We start from the raw sequence: 23,058 nt of genomic DNA, 5'->3' as shown, positions 1-23,058 counted from the left end.
AATTACTTTTAGGTCACACAAAGTGAACTTAATCACTGATTGGTTGATTTTACAAAAAAATGGAATAATTTAGCGTTTTCTGATTGGTTCATTTAGTTTGGAATTTTGAAGTTTCAATGTTAAATATTTTTTTGAAAAAAAAATGCGACAATTGTCTACAAACCCTGTTACCAACGTCAATTTAGACCAAGGTATATATATATATGTATATGTCTTCCGAAGGGGTAACTATAGTTGGATTATATAACATTTTTCAAAGGATTTGTGATAATTATTAAAGAACATATAGAAGTATACAAGGATTTACAATAGACAGTGTTGATTTACTAATTGACTTGAATAACAAGTAAGTTTATATTCATATAATATTGTGATTATATAACTAGTAGAGTACTGAAATGATTATGTTTCTCATGCTGAGATACTTCTTTTTCTATCATTTAAACATTATTGAAAATAGGCTATTTGATAATCATATATAGTTGGGTATCTAACTAAGACTTACTTACTTACTTACTTACTTACACCTGTTACACCTCATTGAGGAGCATAGGCTGCTCACCAGCATTCTCCATCCAACTCTGTCCTAGGCAATCCTTTCCAGTTCGTTCCAGTTGTTATTCATTTTTTTCATATCTACTTCTATTTTGCGGCGTAATGTGTACTTTAGTCTTCTTCTTTTCCGCTTCCCTTCCGGATTCCAAGTTGGGGATTGCCTTGTAATGCACATTAGTGATTTTCTTAATGTATTTCCAATCTACTTCCAACGTCTTTTCCTAATTTCATCTAACTAAGAAATTATACTTCAAATATTTCTGATTTATTACTAACCCCTAGATGATTAGTTGTTATTCAGAAAATTTTGCATGAATAAGGAAATAGTTATTGAGTAACATGAAAAGAACGATCAAGTAATGAGAAGTGGGTTTTGTGAAGATTTTAGTAATTTTATAGTTGAATTCATGAGTCAATTGAAGCTAGACCACCATGGAAAACCTGAAGGCTCTGGACGGTCAGTCCGTCCTATTGCGGGACTACTCAGTAGTGAACATCCACGATCCCACCTCGCGGGATTCGAAACCAGGACCTATCAACTATATAAAATTACTAAAATCTCCACAAAAACCCCTTCTGATAAATTTAATTGTATTATTATTCGCTTTGAAAAAGTAGCTTACAAACAAGGTTCTTTGATCATTTATCTTTGTATTCATACTCTCTAAATGTTCATTTCGAGATGAGACTATTTTATAATTTAATCAAGGGCTATTTTTGTAGTGAATGAGAATACAATTGGGGACAGTCGAATGTGTGTAAATACAAAATAACAGAACGCCTTAGTAAAATCTCAGATCTACGCAGTAAATACTTCATTTGCAAAATGTCAATCAGTCGTCTCAGACATCACTGTTCCTTTATTTCCACAGCAACCATTCTCTGTTATCTTGATCTTCTTAACCTTCTGCCTTCAGGCATTTCACTTTTGATTGATGATATATACTACTTATATCTATCGACATCAGTAGCATGCACCACAATATATCAATAAAAGGAATTGAATTTTTAAAATGTAAATGGTTCTACATCATAGCATGTGGAAGATTAGTTTCATTACACCACATTGGATGAACATTCGTGTTGTATCTCTAGTTATTTGAAGTTAGAAATGTATAGTATTTGATATGCTTAACCTCTAGACCTCTGAGCCGGCATTCGATAGTGTTATTGTCTAACTTAATAATTATGTCTAGCTTAGATCGACTCGTAATTTCAGCTGTGAAAACACAACAATCTCCACAAAATCTCCTTATTGAAAACGGAAATTAATTTTTTTCTTACTTGGATCGTTTTTCCATTGAATTTTCACCTCTGACATATGTATATACTGGGAGAGAGGTATTTTTAGAAGGTCAAAACTATGGGATTTGTCCCGACCATAATATTGATATACACTCTACAATTGAAACATCTAGTTTATCCAATATCCAAACGTTGTTCTTGTTTTAATCAAGTTAGTGGTTTTTAAACAAAATTTCGGTAATTCTGTCATGATTTATTAGCTGAATACATTGTAGTGTGGTCTACTTATAACCATATAAGTAGTATATGGCGATTGTCAGACATAGAATGTATTTTGGCAGAAGAACAATAAGAAATGAACTGAAATGGAGCGCAAGTGGTAGGAAAATGCATGAACAGTGGAAATAGAGAAGAAACAGTGAAGATTGAGACAATTGGTTGTTAATTTGCAAATTAACTGTTTGTTGTATGGTTATCAGAATTTGGTAAGATAGTCTGTAATTTGTACTTAACTACATTCGAGTGTTCCCAGTCCTATTATGATCGTTACAACGTGAGTTTAACAAAACTAACCACCATGGACAGTCTGGAAGCGCTGGATGGCCATTTCATACTAGTATGGGAGGTAGGGTCTCTCTGAAGACAATAGTGGCACGATTTCGTGGATTGGTTGAAGTTAGACATTGAAACCGTTGGACGTCGTCTCAGTGGTCTAGAGGTTAAGCGTTCACGCGCAAGACCGAAGGTCTTAGGTTCCAATCTCACGTGTGCGATCATGGGTACGCACTACTGAGGAATCCAAAAATAGAACAAAACGGCTGTCTAGTGATTTCAGGTTTATTATAGTGGTCTAACTTTAATCAATTCATGAATTGAACTATATAATCTCCAAAAAACCCCTTTTTCTATCATAACTACCAAGCATCTTAATAATGTAACTTACTTTTTTCTGTTTAGCGTTTTTTTAGCGAGTTGGTTTTCCACGAGATAGGGTCACTAACCCCATGCCCAACCCTCCTACTTTATCCGGGCTTGCAACCGGCAGTAGCCCTTGGAGGAGCTACAGTCGGAGTTAATAATGTAACTACGTAGACTGTACTTCCATGAACATAAATCTTATCATATATTTTCAGAAATATTTGTTTATCATATACATTCACATTATCGATTTCATCACCTAATCTGATATTATTAACATACCCCTAGAAATCAATCGGTTTTCCTTCTTTTCTTAGTTTATTCTGTCCATGTTGTATCTACGCAATAGTCATAATTATTTCTTAAATGTTACAGTCTATATAAACAACTATGTGATTATATGAAGGAATTTTTGGGAAACTTTCACGTTTTTTTTTATGGTTGACATTAAATAGTTTTATTGATTTTATGATACATATTTTATGTGTATTTTTTTTATCTTATTTTCAAGTGACTACTTATAAAATGGTATTATAAGTAGTTGAATAATCATGTGAGATCGAAATATTTTGTTAGTTCTTTCTTCTTCTCCTTTTTTTTTTATATATTATGCAACATAGCAACTGATTGATTTTCAAATAATAACTTTGATTAGTATTATTCCTTCTCTTCCAATTAATGTTAGTTTATAATCGATGTGTCATTATATAATTATTACGTAACGTGTCTACTCCATGAGTGTTATTTAATTATTGTAAATTATATATATATATATATATATATATATATATATATATATGAGTGTAAGGCCATGATGATAAACTAATTGAAAAGAAATTTCTTCGCTCAATTCGTTCCTTCTTTATTTATCAAATATTTATATCTTCTGGATGATGGGTTTCGTAGTTCTCCACGTCACCGCCCCATACATTAGAACTGTCTTGACATTTGTATTGAAAATTCTGATCTTGGTGTTGGTTGACAATTGTTTTAAGTTTCAGATGTTTTTCAGTTGTAATTATGCTGCTTTTGCTTTGACGATCCTCGCCCTCACATCTGCATCAGATCCACTGTGTTTATCAATGATGCTGCCCAGATATGTAAAGGTTTTCACATCTTCCAAAGCTTTTCCGTCAAGTGTAATTTGATTGGTGAATGTTGTATTGTATCGGAGAGTCTTGCTTATATAGATATTAATTAGTCTCCATAATTCATATAATTATTACCTGTTATGTCATTAAATAGAACTTTAATTCCTGAAAGCAATTACATCTTCTACCTCAGTTAACATTACAATTATGGTTTGAATAAGTTTGTTCATAACTGTGAAATTTCTGATGGTGTTTTGTTGTCTGAGCTGGATGGTTTGGTTGTGGAGCAAAGTGAAGTGTTCGAACAGTTCACTTCTACTTGAAGTTTATGCTGATGATGTCGTTCAGAATTACCATGAAAGATCTATGATCATACCATTCAGCTCAGAGAACAATACTCCATTTAAATCATTAACCTGAGCTACAAATCTTCTCCATTATGAAATGGGTTTCGCTTAATAATGAAACTTTTTATCAAAGTAATCAAATTTGTACAAACTGCTTTGTTTCGCTAAAACTAAACTTTTATTCCTACAACAAGTAAGAAAAACAAAGTATTTGGTGATTGAAATTGAAGTGAAAGTTGGCTTACAGTTAAGTGTTACGAAGGTTCAATACAGCCTTCCTTCGACATACTGATAAACTCAACCCATTTAAGATAGCTCTCAACAATATGTTCCAAGCCTTACAAGATCTACTCAGAGAAGATGAAGCTAATATGGAGAAGAACTGAAAATGGACCAAAGAAGCACTAACTTCGGCGTGTCGAGAGGCTCTTGACCTCAAGAAGCATCGTCATAAGGGATGGATCTCCATGGAAACCCTGGACAAGATTGAAGAAAGGAAGAACAAGAAGACATTAGTTAACAACAGCCAAACAAGAGGAGAGAAAGTCAAGCTACAAGCGGAATATACAGAAGCAAATGAAGAAGAGGATTAGAACTGACAAGTAGAAATATGTGGAAGACGAAGCGACGACAGAGAAAAAGGCTGCAACACAAGGAAATATCAAACAATTATATGACACGACGAAACTGGTGGGGAGATAAAGTGAAAGAGAGAGACCGGTCAAGGACAAAGATGACGGGACAATCACTGAAATTCAAGGACAAAGGAACAGATGCGTGGAACACTTCGATGAACTCTTAAACAGACCATCTTTATTGAATCTACCACACAACAAAGCAGCACACACAGTCTTTTCTAAAGATGCCACTCCACCAACGGTCGAGGAAATCAGGATGGTCATCAGGAAAATCAAGATCGGGAAAACAGCAGCACCTGACAATATACCAGTCGGAACACTATAGTCAGACATAGGAGTAACTACAAACACTCTTGACACTATTCAGGGAGATTTGGATGGAAGAAGAGGTGCCGACAGACTGGGAAGAAGGACACCTCATCAGAGTATTAAAGAACTACAGAGGCAGCACACTACTATCGGTGCCAGAAAGGGTTTTCAACGTAGTTTTGTTGAACCGGATGAAAGACTCAGTCGACGCCCAACTTCGAGATCAACAGGCTGGATTCCGTAAGGATCGACCGTTCACAGACCAAATCGTGACACTACGGATTATCGTTGAACAATCAATCGAATGGAACTTGTCACTATACATCAACTTCATTGAATATGAGAAAGCATTTGACAGCGTGGATAGGACTTTATGGAAATTTCTTTGACACTATTGTATACCTGAGATGATATTCAACATCATACGGAATTCATACGACTAACTACACTGCATAGTGATGCATAGATGATAGGTGACAGATGCATTCCAAGTAAGGACCGGAGTCAAATGAAGCTGCTTACTCTCCCCCTTTCTCATTCTTATTACGCTTGTCTAAATTATGAAGATATTGACATCTGAGGGGAAGCACGGAATACAATGGACATTTCAGAACCAATTAGACGATTTTGACTTTACAGATGACCTGACCCTCCTATCCCATACACACGATCAAATGCAGATGAAGACAAATAATTTAGCAGCAGCCTGTGCATCAGTAAGCCTCAACATACACAAGGGGAAAAACAAGATCTTCAAATGCAACACGGAGAACAGCAGCCCAACCACATTTGATAGAAAAAATCTAGAAGAGGTGGGATCTTTCACGTAACTGATCAGCAGCAGCATCAATGAACATGGAGGATCTGATGCAGACGTAAAGGCAAGGATTTGCAAAGTAAGAGCAGCATTCCTGTATTTGCAGAACATATGGAACTCAAGACATAAGTCAGCCAACTCCAAAATTAGAATCTCCAATACGAACGTCAAGACAGTTAGTACTACTGTACGGAGCTGAAACGTGAAGAAGTACTACAGTCATCATCAAAAGGTACAAGTATTCCTAAACAATTGTCTACACAAGATACTAAATGTTCGTTGACCGGATATCATCAGCAACAACCTACCATGGGAGAGAATAAACTGAATTCCAAATGAAGAGGAAAATAGGAAAGACTCTGGGGTTGAATAAGACATACATTATGGAAATCACCAAACTGCATAACGGGGCCAAGGACTAACTCGGAATCCTGAAGGGAAACGGAAAAGAGCAAGGCCAAGATTCATACTGAGCTGAGAATTGAAGTAGAAATGAAAAGGACCAATAAAAAGTGGAAATAACTGGAAAGAATTTTCCAGGACAGAATTGGATAGAGAATGCTGTTGGGTGGCCGATGTTCTTCGACAAGGAGTAACAGACGTAAGTAGTAATAAGTAGGGTCAGATTTTATGTTAGTCTTCATTTTCAATTTCAGGTTATTTATGATTTTGATCATAGGTGTCTTCGAAGCATTACTCGTATATTCTGAGACCACCGAGTAAGTAATGAAGTCGTTAGGAAACGGGTACTAGGTAAGGATGGCAAATCGATTGATGAAGTCATGAAACTTCATCAGTTGAGATGGTTGGGACATGTGTTACGTATACCCAACCACCGACTGCCCCGACGTGCAATGTTTTATGGCGTAAGAGTAGGTTGGAAGAAAGCTAGGGGCGGCCGGACCAAAACGTGGCACAAATCCATAAAGTCGCTGACAAGTGGACTGGACCGTGTTGGTAGGTGTAGACTACCTGGTTGGGATTCGCAAGATGATAGCAATCGATGGTTAGAGACCTTGAATGACATGGCTCAAAATCGTTTGCGATGGCGAAGGTGCATCCACTCTTTGTGTTCTCCTAAATTCTAATCTTCTGAATTCTTCATGTCTCTATCCTTTTTCTCTCTCCAAATCTATTTCATTGGATTATACTCCTTGAATAACATCTTCAAACCCTAATCTTTCGACTTACTGCTTATACTCTTACTATTTCTACCACTATGGGATTTGAATCGACAACTGCATCTCTGTACTAATGTAGTTTGGCAACTCGAACTGATGTACGTAAGTACGTACGTACGTACGAAGTTCTACGTTGTGTCTGACTGACTGTTATCCCTTGATTTAACACAATTATCCATGATATATACCATATATTGACTTTTGTTTTTCTCTTTTCTTTTTCTTCTTTATTTCCTTTCAAGGAATGGTACTAGAATTCGGCCTTGGATTTTTAGATCGTTTAGCTGGTGCTAAAACTAATGCATTTACACATTTAGAAGATTTAGCTGATAGATTAAATCATTTTTTTAGTTGTGCTATTATACTTATGTTATCTGGTGTAACAATGGCTAATGTATATTTTCTTAGACCAATTGCATGTACATTACCAACATCACCAGATAATAAATTTAATGAATTTGCTGAATCTGTATGTTGGGTACGTGGTACAATAGCTATACGGGAAAATGATCAAATGCCATTAACCGATGAAGATTGGGAGAAATTACGTGATAAAGCTGATATGTGTAAGTGGTTAATGTACATTTACATGTTATTGTTCTGTGGATTATTTGACATTTGTTCCTTACTGAAGTCAGTCAACAGAATTTTATAGATCAGTGTTCCAAACATGTATATATACTTCCTTCTTTCCTTCCTTCCTTCCTTCCTTACTTACTTACTTACTTACTTACCTGCTTACTTACTTACTTACTGACTTACTTACGCCCGTCACCCTTCTTGGGGGGGGGCATAGGCTTCCCAGCAACACTCTCCATTAAACTCTGTCCTCACCAGTCCTTTACTGTCCTTTCTTTTCGTATCTGCTTCTATTTTCCGGCCCAGTGTGTTCATTGGTCTTCCTCTTTTCTGCTTCTCTTCAGAGTTTCAAGTTATTGATGGCCTCGTGATGCAGTTTGATGATTTCCGTGATGTATGTCTTATACACTTCTAACATCTTTTCCTAATTTCCTCCTCAGCCGGAAGTTAGTTTGTCCTTTCCCATAGTAGTTTGTTGGTGATGGTATCTGGCCAACGGTCATTGAGTATCTTTTGTAGACAACTGTTTATAAATACTTGTACCTTTTGGATGATCGTTGTGGTAGTTCTCGAAGTTTCAGCTCCGTACAGTAGAACTAACTGTCTTGACGTTCATGTTTAAGATTCTCACTTTGATATTGGTTGACAAAACATATATGCATACCAATTTAATAAAGATTAATACAGGTAATACTCAATTTATTCAGTGTCACATATTTGATTACCGTGAATAGTTCTCAGTAGAAAGTAAGCAAAATTGCAATAAAATTTCTTGTTTACCAAGGAGTTAACATGTAGATATCAAAACTTTTCAAATAGTCATTGTCTGTCATTTATACTCATCCCTAAATGTTGACTATCGATCTTGCCCCACGATATCACATTCAAATCTAATTATTACACTTACTTAAGCCTGTTACTCCTTATAGAGCATAAGCCGCTGACCAGCTTTCTCCAACCTACTCTGTCCTGGGCCTTTCTTTTATTGTTCTAGCCTATTTTTGTTCATTCTTCTCATGTCTGTCTCCATTTCTCGGCATAATGTGTTCTTTGGTCTTCCTCTTTTCCTTAGGCCCTCATGATTTCGTGTGAGGGCTTGTCTTGTGACGCGATTGGGTGATTTCCTCAATGTGTGTCCTATCCACTTCCAGCGCTTCTTCCTCCACTGGAATCTGGTTTGTTGTTTCCCACAGTAGGTTGTTGCTGATAGTGTCTAGCAAACGTATCCGAAGTATCTTGCGTAGACAACTGTTAATAAACGCCTGTATCTTATGGATGATGGCCTTCACCTCCGCCTGTAGCCCCTCCGGGGGTTACTGCCGGTCCTAAGCCCGGATAAAGGAGGAGGTTTGGGCATGAGGTTAGCGACTCCATCCCGTAGAAAACTAACTCGTTAAAAAACGCTAACCAGAAAAAATAATTCAAACCATTATTAAATTTAATGTGTGAATTCTCTCGTTTCTGTAAAAAACAGGTGTAGAGATGTATCTGACGAAATTTATACGAAGTTTGTAGCCAATTCCCATAACTGATTGACACCAGGTTGATAACATTTATAAATAGGTTTGATTATTAGAATTTAAGAAATGGATCCTTTGTTACGACGGAGTTCAGATTAGTAAATATGGCTTTTAGATCATCTTTAACTTTTCACGATCTCGATCATAAAGATCATATTTACAATAATTAAGCCTATCAGAAAAAGGTCATCACAAATAGTCTAATCACTCGTTTAAACCTTAGCTAAGAGCTGTTAATTATAAATTTAAAGTTATCTAGCATCTGGGCTGACATATTATGGACAAACACTGATAACCAAAGAACACTGGATAGCTGTCTCATAGATATGCAGTGCATAGATATTGTTATTTATATCATTGGCTTTATTCAATATTAGAGTCTTGGTACAATATAGAATTCTCAGCCCAAAGTATTTCAACAAGTTTCCGTTTCTTACTTCTTGGTCGATCCTGGCGATAAATATTGAGTGATCACCAGTTTGAAGCTAGCAGTCCGCTAAAATCGACATCTAAATAATGTGCATAATTTTCTCTGTATATTGCCAGCAACCAAGATATCTCTGATTGGACCTTTTGTAACTTGTATCACGAAAGGTTGTACACTTCTCAGAAACACATCTCAATAGTTTGTGCGATTAATAACCATAATAGTGTTTAAAAACGAACAAAATCAACTAAGTTGTTGAAATATCTAGATGACAGGAACAGGTAGACCAGATGTTCAAGCAGGCCACCATAAATGCAGGTCAAAACGCCGAACCCATTTGTTCAAAAAGGAATTCATCATACCTATTCCCCTGTCTTATCCATTAACGTTTACCATAACAATCTGGTCAAAGTAGACTTAATTTCTATACTTTGTCAAACATATATCTACACTATGTGGTGGCCTTTCAAATTCATTATCATCAGAAATAACAATGTAAATCATTGACGAAATTGGGTTTAATAGGAATGTTTTGACTTCCGTTTTATATAATGACAGTTATCCAAAACTGACTAACATCAATCTATTATTAATCTGAATTCAATCATTATAATTACCAATATTGAATGTTTAACGATAATGAAAGCTTAAAACAACAAATAATTATGTTTAAAACTAATAATCAAAAACAATTGAAGTGGTGAATTGTCTAGTTAGGGAACTAAATGTCAGTAAGCAGAGATGGATGGTGTCTAGTAGTGGAATCCAGAACTCGCATTTTGTGTGTTTCGGGACTCATCAGATGCATGTAGCTGCGTCTCAGAGTTGATTTTCACTCCGAGACGAATCTCAAATAGGACGGAACGTGAGTCCTACATTCCTGTGCTAGTGACCATCAGTCTACGATTACAATGTTTGTGACTGAGGTCAATATCAAGGCAGTCCACACAGAATGCAAATATGCCAATAGGAAACTGATCAATCGCAGTCTTAAAATCAATGAGAAGGCCCAAACAAACAAATGCAAAATCACAGTGGCTTAGCGAAATATGAAAACCATACATCATTTACACATCTTTGCGTTGGTCTTTTCACATTTCTCGAACTCTTTTGTTGTTTACACTGCTCTCAGATTTCCTCCTTGTCCTTTTGTTTACAATATTTTGTTACCAGGCATCCTACTTCTGATTGGTGTTACATACTAATTATATCTGTCAACATAAGTAGCATACACCACACAACCATAGGTTTTTTTAGGTGAAGATATTTTTCATAGTTGAAAGCGTGAGTCAATTGTAGCTAGACTACCAGGGAAAACCTGGAAGCACTGGACGTACGTTTCGTCCTATTGTGGGACTCCTTAGCAATGCGCATCCACGACCCCACCGCCTCGTTAGATTCGAACCCAGGATCTACTAGTCTCGCACCAGAGCACTTAACCGATAGATCACTGAGCCGGCATCCAACGGTGTTTATATCTAACTCCAACCAAACCACAAAGTTGAGCAACCGTCCAGTGCTTCAAAGTTTTCCTTGGTGATCTAGCTTTAACTGACTCACGCTTTCAACTATGAAAATTCTAAATTTCCACAAAACCCCTTCTGATGATATTTTTATTCCGAGACCGCAAATATTTTCTTAGTTAACTTTGCTTACTTATAAGTAGTTGAAGAATGTTTCAAAGTATCATCTCTGTATTAGTAGTATTTTTCATGGATTACAATATTCGGAGAATACAACCAAAACCTCCTTGTTATTTCTTAAATACTCTCTAGTTTACAACAAGAGATGATTACAATTAAGTTGTAAATGTACGTGAATGCATATGTAGAATGAGTATAGCTGTATTGCTGGCTGAAGAGAGATTGTTCAGTGAACAAACAGTAGTATTCAACAAAATATGTGCTCCGTTTTTTTTATTTCTAAATGAAATACAATTTGAACCTGTTATATCTAGAGCCTTGATTCTTGCTATGCCGCGTACTACTAGACTACTTGGACGATTGAACCCGTAACGTCACAAAGAAAAGACAGAAGACTAGTAAGTAGGAAGTTTATTCCCCAAAACAGTGTCAAAATATAGTACAGAAATCTAATGTATTTATAGTTATTGGCTGAATGTAAATCATCGTTTCGGTCAACCAATAGGCACATAAGGGGTCATTCTTATCCACCCAATGGAGAAGCTACACGTCGACATTCTAGAATATTCCCCTAGCAGTGATTGGATGGAATGTCTGCGGCTCTTTCTGGGCTTCTTAAGGCTACTTAGAGTCTACCGACGAGCCGTCCTTACAGAACCTTATCAAGAAAACGAGAATATGTGAAAAATATCTGGAGAATGAAGTAAATTCCAAAGAGTACAAGCCGTATTAATCAAAATTTTCATTTCAATGGTACTATTCATTACTGTGTAGTCGATGAGAACGTGATTGGTATAATGGAAACAATTATTATTATAACCAATTGCACCAGTGATTGTTTTACTGTACTCGTTGTTGTTTAACTGTATCAAAATCACTTCTCATTCCGCTATCCATCTTGTTCGTTCGAACTTTCTTACGCTCTGCCCTTATTGCCTGTACTCGTTGGCACGTCTCGGTATTCTTTCGATACCACGAGATCGTCAATAGATATACTTTATCTGGATCAGTTACTGCCTTCTGGTTTACAAGCTATCAAAGGAACCAAGTCGATTTCGGGCGTATAATCTTACTGTAGTGGTGATCATAGTCAATTGAGACTCGACGCCATCTACGACTGTAACACTCTGATGCTTACTATTATATTGTTAGTATTATTATTATTATTAGCTTTATTCATTATTATATTTTTTGTACAATATAGAATTATCAGCACAAAGTACTTCAACAAGTTTCCGTTTCTTACTTCTTCGTCCTTCCTGACGATAAATATTGAGTGATCACCAGTTAGAAGTTAGCAGCCCAGTCAATCGACATCTGGATAATGTACATTCTTCTCGCTGCATATTGCCAGCAACCACAATATCTCTGATTAGGCCTTCTGTAACCTTTACAGCGAAAGGTCTTACACTTTTCAGAAACGCACTTGAATAGGTTGTGCGATTAATAGGCATAATGATGTATTAAAACAAACGAAATTAGATAACTTGTTGAAATATCTAGATGATAGGAACAGGTGGCTCAGATGTTTAAACAGGCCGCCATTTTTCTCACAAGATTTCAAATAAACTTACCTATCGAGTATCACCATGAAAGATATTATACTGTCAATTACTATCCAGGTGAATATATAAACTATACATTTTACAATCACCAGGGGTGACTAGCTAATACATCACATGAACGTGAACACACCATAACTTGATAAATCATGTTTATGGTAAAGACCAACTGTGTAAGTGAAAGTAGACAGGTAACAGGTGTATGCATGGCATTTTTCCGACCCTCAAGTTGATTTTAAGAAATTGATAGAAATTTCTTAACCGTTTCGCTGCGTTTGAACAGAAATGAATATAAAACAAAAATACTAGTCTCTCACAGTTTTTGTTAATCATGGTCAATGCTTTGAAAAGAAATACGTTTAGTGAACATGCCTTAAAGTGAAAAATTCAAGTGTAGCACTCTTGGCTAGTATCCAATCTATATTCAGCACAACCAGGCTTCTCGGCTCTGTGAGCTAAGATCATGTGTAATGACAACCAGGCATTGATAACAACCTGAAGGCTTGACATACATAAGCGTCACCTTAACATATCGCGGAAATATGAGATTAATACAATATATAACAAGTCCGTCGAAATAATAGTATTAGATGAGATTGCGAAAAGGATTAAGGATGGATATTATGATTCAAAAAGGAATCATATAATCGACTGAAAGTTTGAAATGGTATTGAAATTCAATATCCAGGTAAAGACAAGAAATGAATAAATCAATTACTCAGTAAAATGTCTTGAGTTTTTCATCCATAGTCTTTAATATGTGATCATGGTTATCGTATCGACATAAACTGGGAAGTATGCTCCTTTTTATCTAACTTAGTCAAATAATCATTGACTTTATGAAGCAATTAAGTGTATTAGTTTAACCTCGCAAAATTTTCCTTCAGCCCACATAAAAATGGTTTAGTTCGTTTAATTAGCTTGGCATTTTTTTAACAAGATTTTTTTCTACGGGATGGAATTGCCGACTTCACGCCCAACCCTCCTCCTTTACCCAGACTTGGGACCAGCAGTAACTCTAGAAGAGCTACAGGAGGTATGTGGAAATATTCACGTACCTGGGAAGCATTACTGATGAGCAAGGATGATCTGATGAAGATGTAAAGGCAAAAATCGGCAAAGTAAGGACCGCTTTCCTACAATTGAAGAACATATGGAAGTTAACACAACTGTCAACCAATATCAAAGTCACAATCTTCAGTACGAACGTCAAGACAGTTCTACTGTACGGAGCTGAAACGTTGAGGACTACCAGCGCGATCAATCAAAACGTACAAGTATTTATAGGTAGCTGTCTACACAAGATACTCAATATACGTTGACTAGATATCATTAGCAATTACCTACTTTGGGAGAGAACTAACCAACTTCCGGCTGAAGAGGAAATTAGGGAAAGATGTTAGAAGTGGATCGGATATACCTTAAGGAGATCACTAAACTGCAAGCCCTAACTTGGAATCCTAAGGGGAAGTGAAGAAGAGGAAGTCGATAGTACACATTACGTCGGGAAATAAAAGCAGATATGAAAAGGATGAATGTTAAGTGGAAATAAGTGGAAAAGATTGGTGAGGACAGGGTTGGATGTAGAATGCTGGTGTGCGGCCTGTGCTCCTCGACGAGAGGTAACAGGCATCAGTAAGTAAGTCACGTAATAATTTGATAAAATGGTTGATGATGTGAATAAATTTATATCAGTAATTGCTTAACCAGAGTTTATTCATAAGTTTCATTGAAGTTCTTTTCTTTTTTTCTTTTTCTCCTCAAATAGCTTTCTATCAATGGGTCCCATTTTGTTTATCCATCCAAGCAATGTTATTTTTTATACCCCATTTAATATGGCAATTATTAACAACACATATATTAGGTATCAATTTAGAAACTATCTTAGATATGGCATATAAAGCAAATACAGCAGATGATTATATCAAACGATCAAAATGTGTTGAATCTGCCGCATATCAGCTATTTCGTTTATCACGTCAACATTATTGTACTTATTATGAATCACCGAAATTTCCTAAAAAATTTCCATACTACTCATTTCAAAAATTTTTCCCCATTAATAAACATATCGGTAATTATATATCAGTAGTATATATCTTTATTAAATTATTATATTTATTAAATTTAATTGGACAATTATATATTATTAAAATCTTTCTCGGTTACCATGGTAACCTATTTAAATTTGGCAGACACTTACTATTTACATTAAAAACAAAACATGAATGGATTGAAAGTGAATTTTTTCCAAGACAAACTTATTGCCCAATACAAGTACGTCATCTTGGTACTAAAAATAATAAATTTACAGCTATATGTGCATTACCTATTAATATGTTTAATGAAAAGATATATATATTTTTATGGTTATGGATAGCAATTATCACCATGGTAACTATTATTAGTATTTTAATATGGTTAATACGTTTAACTATAAAAAAATATCAAACTACTTATATTTATCATTATTTAGTAGTATCTATACAATCACAGCTATTAGATAAATATTATAATCATTCATTAGATTGTATGGGTTGTAATATACAATTACATAATCATCATAATAATAAAGATATACGTATTGATTATTTTATCAAAAAATTTGTTAAAAATGATGGTTATTTTTTATTACATATGATACGTGATAATATTGGTGATATTGTTACTGGGGAAATATTAAATCAATGGTGGCATATGTTTATTGATTATTATAATGCTTATTTAATGAGGAAAAAACAATTAGAACAATTAGGTGACAATAATGATAAACAAAATATGAATGAAAAACAATATGGTTTTATTAATATACCATTAACAGATAATGAAATTATGTTAGATACAAATTCAAGTAAATCAAATACCAATTTTGTTTAAATCAGTCACAACAACAAATTAAATAATGGCGGTAACTTTGTTTAAATGATAATCGATTTTTCGAGTGCGGGAAATTTAAATTTTTTTGATTGATACATTGAATTTAGGAGAATTTATATCTTATCGAACTTTTTTTATTTATGAAACGTAATAAACTTCCGCTAAACAAATTATGTAATCATGAATAAACAAATCATATTATCAATGCTTGAATTAATGTAATGCCACTGACAACAAATTGAATGATGGCGGTAATTTTGTTTAAATGAGAATCGATTTTCTATGCGCGGGAAATTTAAATTTGAATTTTGTTTTCGATTGATACAATGAATTTAGGGGTATATATATGTGAAACTTTTGTTAAAGAAATTCTGTAATCATATTATGAACCATCATGCAGTTGATCATTTCATCTTATTTCATTACATTAAAAGACTCTTCCTTTCAAAGATTATTTATAATAAAAATTGTATTCTCATGGTTATTTTAGATAGTTTAAACAAAATATACTTTAGTATATAAATTCAATGTGGCTGACTTTATTAATATTGATATTAATAGTATATTTGATCAAGTGGAGTGGAAGACAATTGATAGATTGCTAAGTTGTACAGAGGATGGATATAACATTTAACATGAATGGAATATCACTAGTAATAACATGAATACTAGATTATGTTAATTTTATCAAGATGAATTAGGTTTGAGTCTCACGTGTGGGGTGGTGGATGAGCACTTCTGAGGAGTCCCATAGTAGAATGAAATAGTCGTCCAGCCTTTACAAGCTTTCCATAGTGTACGAGCTATAATGGACTCATGGATTCAACTATTAGATTAATAATATCTCCACAAAACCCCTTGTCTGATAAAAAAAAAGGTTAAATTAATAAAATATTTCAGTGAAAATAAAAAAAAAGTCAATTAGAATAATGTTGATCTTAACAGTAAGCTGATTACTGATTCTATGGGTGAACTCAACAAATATCATATCATTGATTTCTAGGACAAAATACAAATCAAATTTAAAGATATGAAGCGTTGAATATGAACAATCAAAAAGATGAAGAAAATATCTTTATCAAATATTTTTAACTATCCCTTTCAGATCCAACACTATTTTATCTTAGGACTGCAATATTATGTCACTTAGACTAGTGATCAGAATGTAGATTAATAGATGGTACTAGACTACCAAGAATTGTTAAATAAGTAATCACTATGCAATAAATGTGAATACCTCAGTCTCATAAAGCATGAGTAGAATAACTGCAATGTGTCTGGCTACGGTAGTAAGTAGTACAGCTTTGAAAACCACAAGAAGCTACAGTTTTCGAATAATTTTGCATGTCCTACTTAATGGGGACTACCATCAGTATGGCTGACTTTAATATTATTGATATTAATAGTATATTTGATCAAGTGGAATGGAAGATGATTGGTAGATTGTCTAGTTGTAACGTTTAACATGAATGAAATGTGACTAGCAACAGTAGTGCGGTCTACTTATATCCATATAACTAGTATATGGTGATGGTCAGACATAGTAAGTATTTTGGCAGAAGATCGATAAGGAAAGAACAGGAATGAAGCGCAATTGGTATGAAATTCAAGAATAATGAAATCAGAGAAGATGGACTGATATTTGCAGAAGGAACAGTTAAGATCGAGACAAGTGGTTGTTATTTTGCAAATTAATTGTTCATTGTATGGTTATCAGAATTTAGTGAGATAGTCTATAATGTGTGCCTTAATACAATCGATTGTCCCCACCCGTTTTTTGTTCACTACAACGTGATTACTGGATCATGTTGTAGCTGTAAATAATTCCCCAAAATCAATAGCTCATTAAGTGTTCGACATTGGATGCTGACCACGTTGTTTAAGTGGACTTGTTTAGCTGAAGGCTTTCGGTCATGCATCCGCACCAGATCACGTTTCAACACGACGTGGGACACAGCTCCTACGTTTCATTAGCCAGCTCATAGAAAAGGTCCTCGATATATTGGTAACGAATCAAATATATCTTTCCTGCCTCTTCTCATCTGACTTCTGATTTCTATCTGACTGGGAACGATCAAATTTAGAAGGTGCTACTGGTAACTAGTTGTAAAACTAGAACATCCGTTGCATCATCATTGGTGAGACCGACGTGATCTGGTACACCAAGTCAATATACTGTGAGTCTGTTCCATTTTGGAATATTATTATTCATTGTTATTCTTTATTTGAATTTTCTATATTGTGATATACTTTTTTCGCGAATTTTTTTTCTCGGATATATTTTAATTAGACATTTTTCGTTATCTATATTAATATGACGGAACACTCACCCAAGGTTTTTAAGTTAAAGTCTATTCCCCCTATTTCGATTCAGTTAACGCCATTTTGGCCCGACAATATCGAGTCCTGGTTCTGCTATGCAGAAGCCGATTTTTGCATGCACGGAATCACGGACTCGCGCACACGTTTCCTCGCGGTAGTTAAGGCGTTACCGCGCGAGTTTAACAGGTACGTAACACCTAGTATGTTTACTAGTGATGTTTCCGAACCTTACGAATCGCTTAAGCTATCGATTTTAAAACGAGGAGACCTAACTGATCGACAACGGTTAGACCAACTCCTTAACAATATCGACTTGCAACATGGTTCTGCGACGGACATGTTGCTTAGAATGAGAGAAGTCATCGGCCAACGAACTTTCGATGATGGCCTATTTAGACAACTTTTCTTGTCTAAACTCCCTCAACAGGTGCAGGCAGTGCTTGTTTCATTTCAAAACAATGCCATTGATGAACTAGCTGCATCTGCCGATCGAATCTTGGAAATCACTAGATCTTCTAAGGCCGAGTTTTTTTCCATCAAAGAAAAACCCCAATCGACCTCGACTGACATGGCCGAACTATGTCACACGCTTACACGATATCTTAGAGTTCGCAATGACCGTAGTCGGTCAAAAACCCCGCGTAGAAGCGCCTCACGTAAGCGATCTGGCTCTCGACCACGAGAGACAGACAATCCCGACTGGTGCTGGTATCATAACCAGTACGGTAAGTTTTCCAGAAATTGCAGGAAACCTTGCAATTATCCGACTTCAAAATCGACTGACACGAATAAGATTTCGGGAAACTTCCCAGCCGGCACGCGTTAACGGCAACCGTAGCCGGCGAACACAGCCGTCTCTCATATGTCACGGATGTGACTACGAAAGTTCGCTACCTCGTCGACACTGGCGCAGAAGTTAGCGTTCTTCCAGCAAATCTCGACGACAGACTTCGCGAGTCTGTTTTAAGTTTACAGGCGGCAAACGGAAAGCCGATCGCTACTTACGGTAAAAGGTACGTCTACCTTAACGTGGGTTTACGCAAACCCATACACTGGATTTTCGTGGTTGCAGATGTCTCTATGCCAATCATTGGTATAGACCTGTTACAACACCACAATCTACTCATCGACACACGCGCACGAAGGTTAATAGACGGAAACACTAAGTTATCCGTTTGCGTAACTCCTTGTTCTGGTTGCAGGTTATCCCCAGTCACGATTAAGCACACCATAGACCCCTTGTACCAAGCAGTACTCGACAAATACCCCGGGATATGCCAATCGCAATCGAAATTACCTTGTGTAACCAGCAATGTTACACATCACATCTCGACTACAGGACCACCTGTATTTTCGAAAGCCCGAAGACTCGCTCCCGAAAAGCTTAGGTTAGCTAAAAACGAATTCAACCACATGATGGACCTAGGGATAATTCGACCATCGAATAGTCCATGGGCATCCCCATTGCACATGGTCCCTAAAAAGGACAGCAATGATTGGCGGCCAACTGGTGATTATCGGCGTCTGAATGCTAAAACCATTCCCGATCGTTACCCGCTGCCTCATATTCACGATTTGACAGCTACCTTGAAAGGTACAACTGTCTTTTCGAAAATCGACTTGGTTAAAGCTTATAACCAAATACCGATGGCACCTGACGACATTCCTAAAACCGCCATCATCACTCCCTTCGGTCTTTACGAATTTCTACGAATGCCTTTTGGTTTAAGAAATGCGGCTCAAACCTTCCAAAGGTTTATAGACGACGTCTTCCGAGGTCTCAACTTCGTACATGCGTATGTTGATGACTGTCTAATAGCAAGTCCGGACAGAGAATCACATCTCAAGCATCTGGACATTGTTTTCGATCGACTCCAACGGCATGGCATTACTGTCAACATTCAGAAATGCCAAATCGGAACTAACTGCTTAGACTTCTTAGGACACACTATTGATGCCCAAGGCATCCGACCACTTAGAAGCAAAGTGGCGGCCATTCTGGATTACCCAGAACCGACCACGATCAAGCACTTACGAACTTTTAACGGACTCGTAAGTTTCTATAGACGGTTCATACCTAAATGCGCATCCCTAATGAAACCGTTAACCGATCAACTTCGTGGAAATGCGAAATCAATTAGTTTAGACGACATAGCCCGTAAAGCATTCTCCACAGTTAAGGAACACATCGCTAAAGCAACCTTGCTTGCTCATCAGGACACTCAAGCACCCATTAGTATCGCAGTAGACGCATCCGACTCAGCAATCGGAGCAGTCTTACAACAATGGGTTAACAACTCGTGGCAACCTTTAGGATTTTTCTCGAGACGGTTGCTAGACGCGGAATCTAGGTACAGCACGTTCGGTAGGGAACTCCTAGCTATGTATTGTGCTGTACGGCATTTCCAACATTCCATCGAAGGAAGAGAATTCACGCTTTTCACCGATCACAAACCTCTTACCTTCTCTTTAAGTTCGTCCTCAGACAAGTACTCACCGCGAGAGTCTCGACAACTCGACTACATTTCGCAATTTACTTCAGACATACAACATATTTCTGGAGCAAACAATGTAGTCGCAGACGCCTTGTCTCGAATTAGCTCCTTGAACAGTTTCCAAGGAATCGACCTTCTTAAACTCGCTCAGCTTCAAAAAGAAGACATTGATCTTCAGCATGAGTTATCCTCGACAACTCTAAAACTAAGTATTAAGCAGATGGGAACAGGTAAGGAAACCTTACTCTGTGACACATCTACAGGTAGGGATCGTCCAATTGTACCAAAACATTATCGCCGCAACGTCTTCAATACGTTGCACAATCTTTCTCATCCAGGTGCTCGTGCAACAATCGAACTTATAGCCGAACGCTTTTGTTGGCCTGGCATGAATAAAGACGTGAGGGAGTGGGCACGCTCCTGTGTAAGCTGTCAGAAATCTAAGGTCATAAGACATAACAAATGTCCCTTAGGCTCTTTCAAAACCCCTGACGCTCGTTTCGACCACGTCCATATAGATTTAGTAGGACCCTTACCCGACTCGAACGGATACTCATATCTCCTAACATGCGTAGACCGTTTCACTCGATGGCCAGAAGCAGTACCGATTAAGGACATTACTGCTGAAACCGTGGCCCGTGCTTTCGTCGAACGATGGGTAGCAAATTTCGGCTGCCCTTCCACAATCACTACAGACCGCGGACGCCAGTTCGAATCTGGACTTTTCCGTTGTCTGACCTCACTAATAATATTATCAAGATGAATTGGGTTAGCATTTGGTGATGAGTACTGAATGAAAACCTCTATTTTTAAATGTTGTAGTAACTCATTCTTCTCAATTATCACCCTCAATGGAAGCAAAATGAACAGTTGCTTATCTTTTTTCACTTTTGATCAAGCCTTACAATTAAAAGATCGATATATTTATTCTTATCGTCTCAATGATTGTGGTTAGTAGAATTATAATATACGTATACCAAGTAAAGGATAAAGTTATTGATCATACTTTTAGCAAGTATTCAACGTGAATGAATAATCTGTAACGCGAAAGAACTCACCAATATAAATAGTTCTGTAAGTCTTCTACACTAATGCTGACCTAATTAGTTTTACTGGAAACAATGTAGCCGAAGAGTTTCGGTCACGCATACGCACCAGGTCGTTAGTGCGTACGCCATGCTACACATCGCTCGTGACAGCCAGCCAGCTTAGATCACATACTTCTCGAGATGCCGACTATTTTCTAAATGTACCTGTAACAGCTCAGGTTGGTTGGTTAAGAGTTGACCCCAAACAACCAAGCATATGCTAAAACAGTATTGTTCAAGTATTCATTCACTTCCTTACCTTTTGTAAGCGTTATATTCCCTACTATCTTATATGGAATGTTGAGAGCCTTTGTTTGTCTGAACAGATAATCCCACGCTCCACTGTGACTGCGCGAAGATCGAAATAAAGACCTATTCACTACTTCTCTGGTTTCTTCTATCAATAGCACGAGGGTTACCTTAAGGCACGAAAGTGGTGAGCCCTTTTTGAACACAATTTAACCTCATTTCTGATATTAATTTTTTTTTTTACTTAATCGTAAAAGTAGACCGGATTATCCGTAAACTAAGTTGAGTATATAACTAGTTTATTCCGTATTATCTTAAGTTATTCGTGTTATAGTAACCATTTTTCGTGCTAACTTTATTGCTATATTTGTCACATACCTCATGTCAGACTCAATAGAAACCCATAATCTGGAGGATTTGTCACCAGTGGTGATAGACACTGTTATAACTACGAAATCCCGACTTCCAGAATTTGATCGTAGTGATCCTGAGTTGTGGTTTGCTCAACTAGAGCATTATTTCACAAGACACAATATCAAATCTGAAGGGATTCGCTATAGAGACTTGTGTTCTATCCTTCCTCCTTCAGTTGCCAAAGAAGTCCGTGACTTGATTTTAGATCCACCATCACCACAACCATACACCATCTTAAGACGAGAGATAATAAACCGTTTATCATTATCAGATAGTCAAAGAATCCAAAGACTTTTTCAAGGTGAAACACTAGGTGATCACACAAAACATTGGAAAAAGTTATAACTTTAGAATTCATGCAAAGGGAAAGATATACTTTTATCCAGAAGAAATGTGTATGAAGAAGATAACTCACTATTCTGCAGGTAATATATTCACCACGAATTGATCTCAGGTATTTCGTCTTAATACGCCCTTAGTATGCATAAGTGGTCTGGTGGTTTGGCGCTCACTGTGTAGCCAAAAGATCCTGGATTTTGATCCCTGGTGGATTATGAATGCTAACTACTGAAGAGATCTATACAATGGAAAAGTACCTGTCAATTCGTCCCTGGATTTTAATGATGGGCTCAACCCATTACGAACACAACCATACAGATTAAAATAATCAAAATGATTTCACGATACATTTAAGATAGAATGACAAAAAGACAATCGTTTAAAATGACAAAACGATAACATCTAAACTGTTCCTCAAATTTTTTTCATCAGGTTCATTAAG

The 23,058-nt window shown here is 36.5% G+C and overlaps 1 protein-coding gene across 1 annotated transcript; it reads left to right on the top strand.

The window, feature by feature from the left end:
* Positions 1-207: 207 nt before the first annotated feature.
* On the top strand, positions 208-15,709 carry Smp_026570 (putative innexin; the record flags this gene model as incomplete). Its single annotated transcript, XM_018790184.1, has 4 exons — positions 208-224; positions 260-346; positions 7,344-7,667; positions 14,601-15,709. The coding sequence occupies exons 3-4, from the start codon at positions 7,346-7,348 to the stop codon at positions 15,707-15,709; spliced, it is 1,431 nt and encodes a 476-aa protein (XP_018655553.1). The 5' UTR covers positions 208-224; positions 260-346; positions 7,344-7,345.
* Between the last annotated feature and the right edge of the window lie 7,349 nt (positions 15,710-23,058).

This window comes from Schistosoma mansoni, chromosome W, assembly GCF_000237925.1.
Source record: "Schistosoma mansoni strain Puerto Rico chromosome W, complete genome".
Lineage (NCBI taxonomy): Eukaryota > Metazoa > Platyhelminthes > Trematoda > Strigeidida > Schistosomatidae > Schistosoma > Schistosoma mansoni.
The sequence above is the reverse complement of the archived record's forward strand: the minus strand, read 5'-3'. Positions and strand labels throughout refer to the sequence as shown.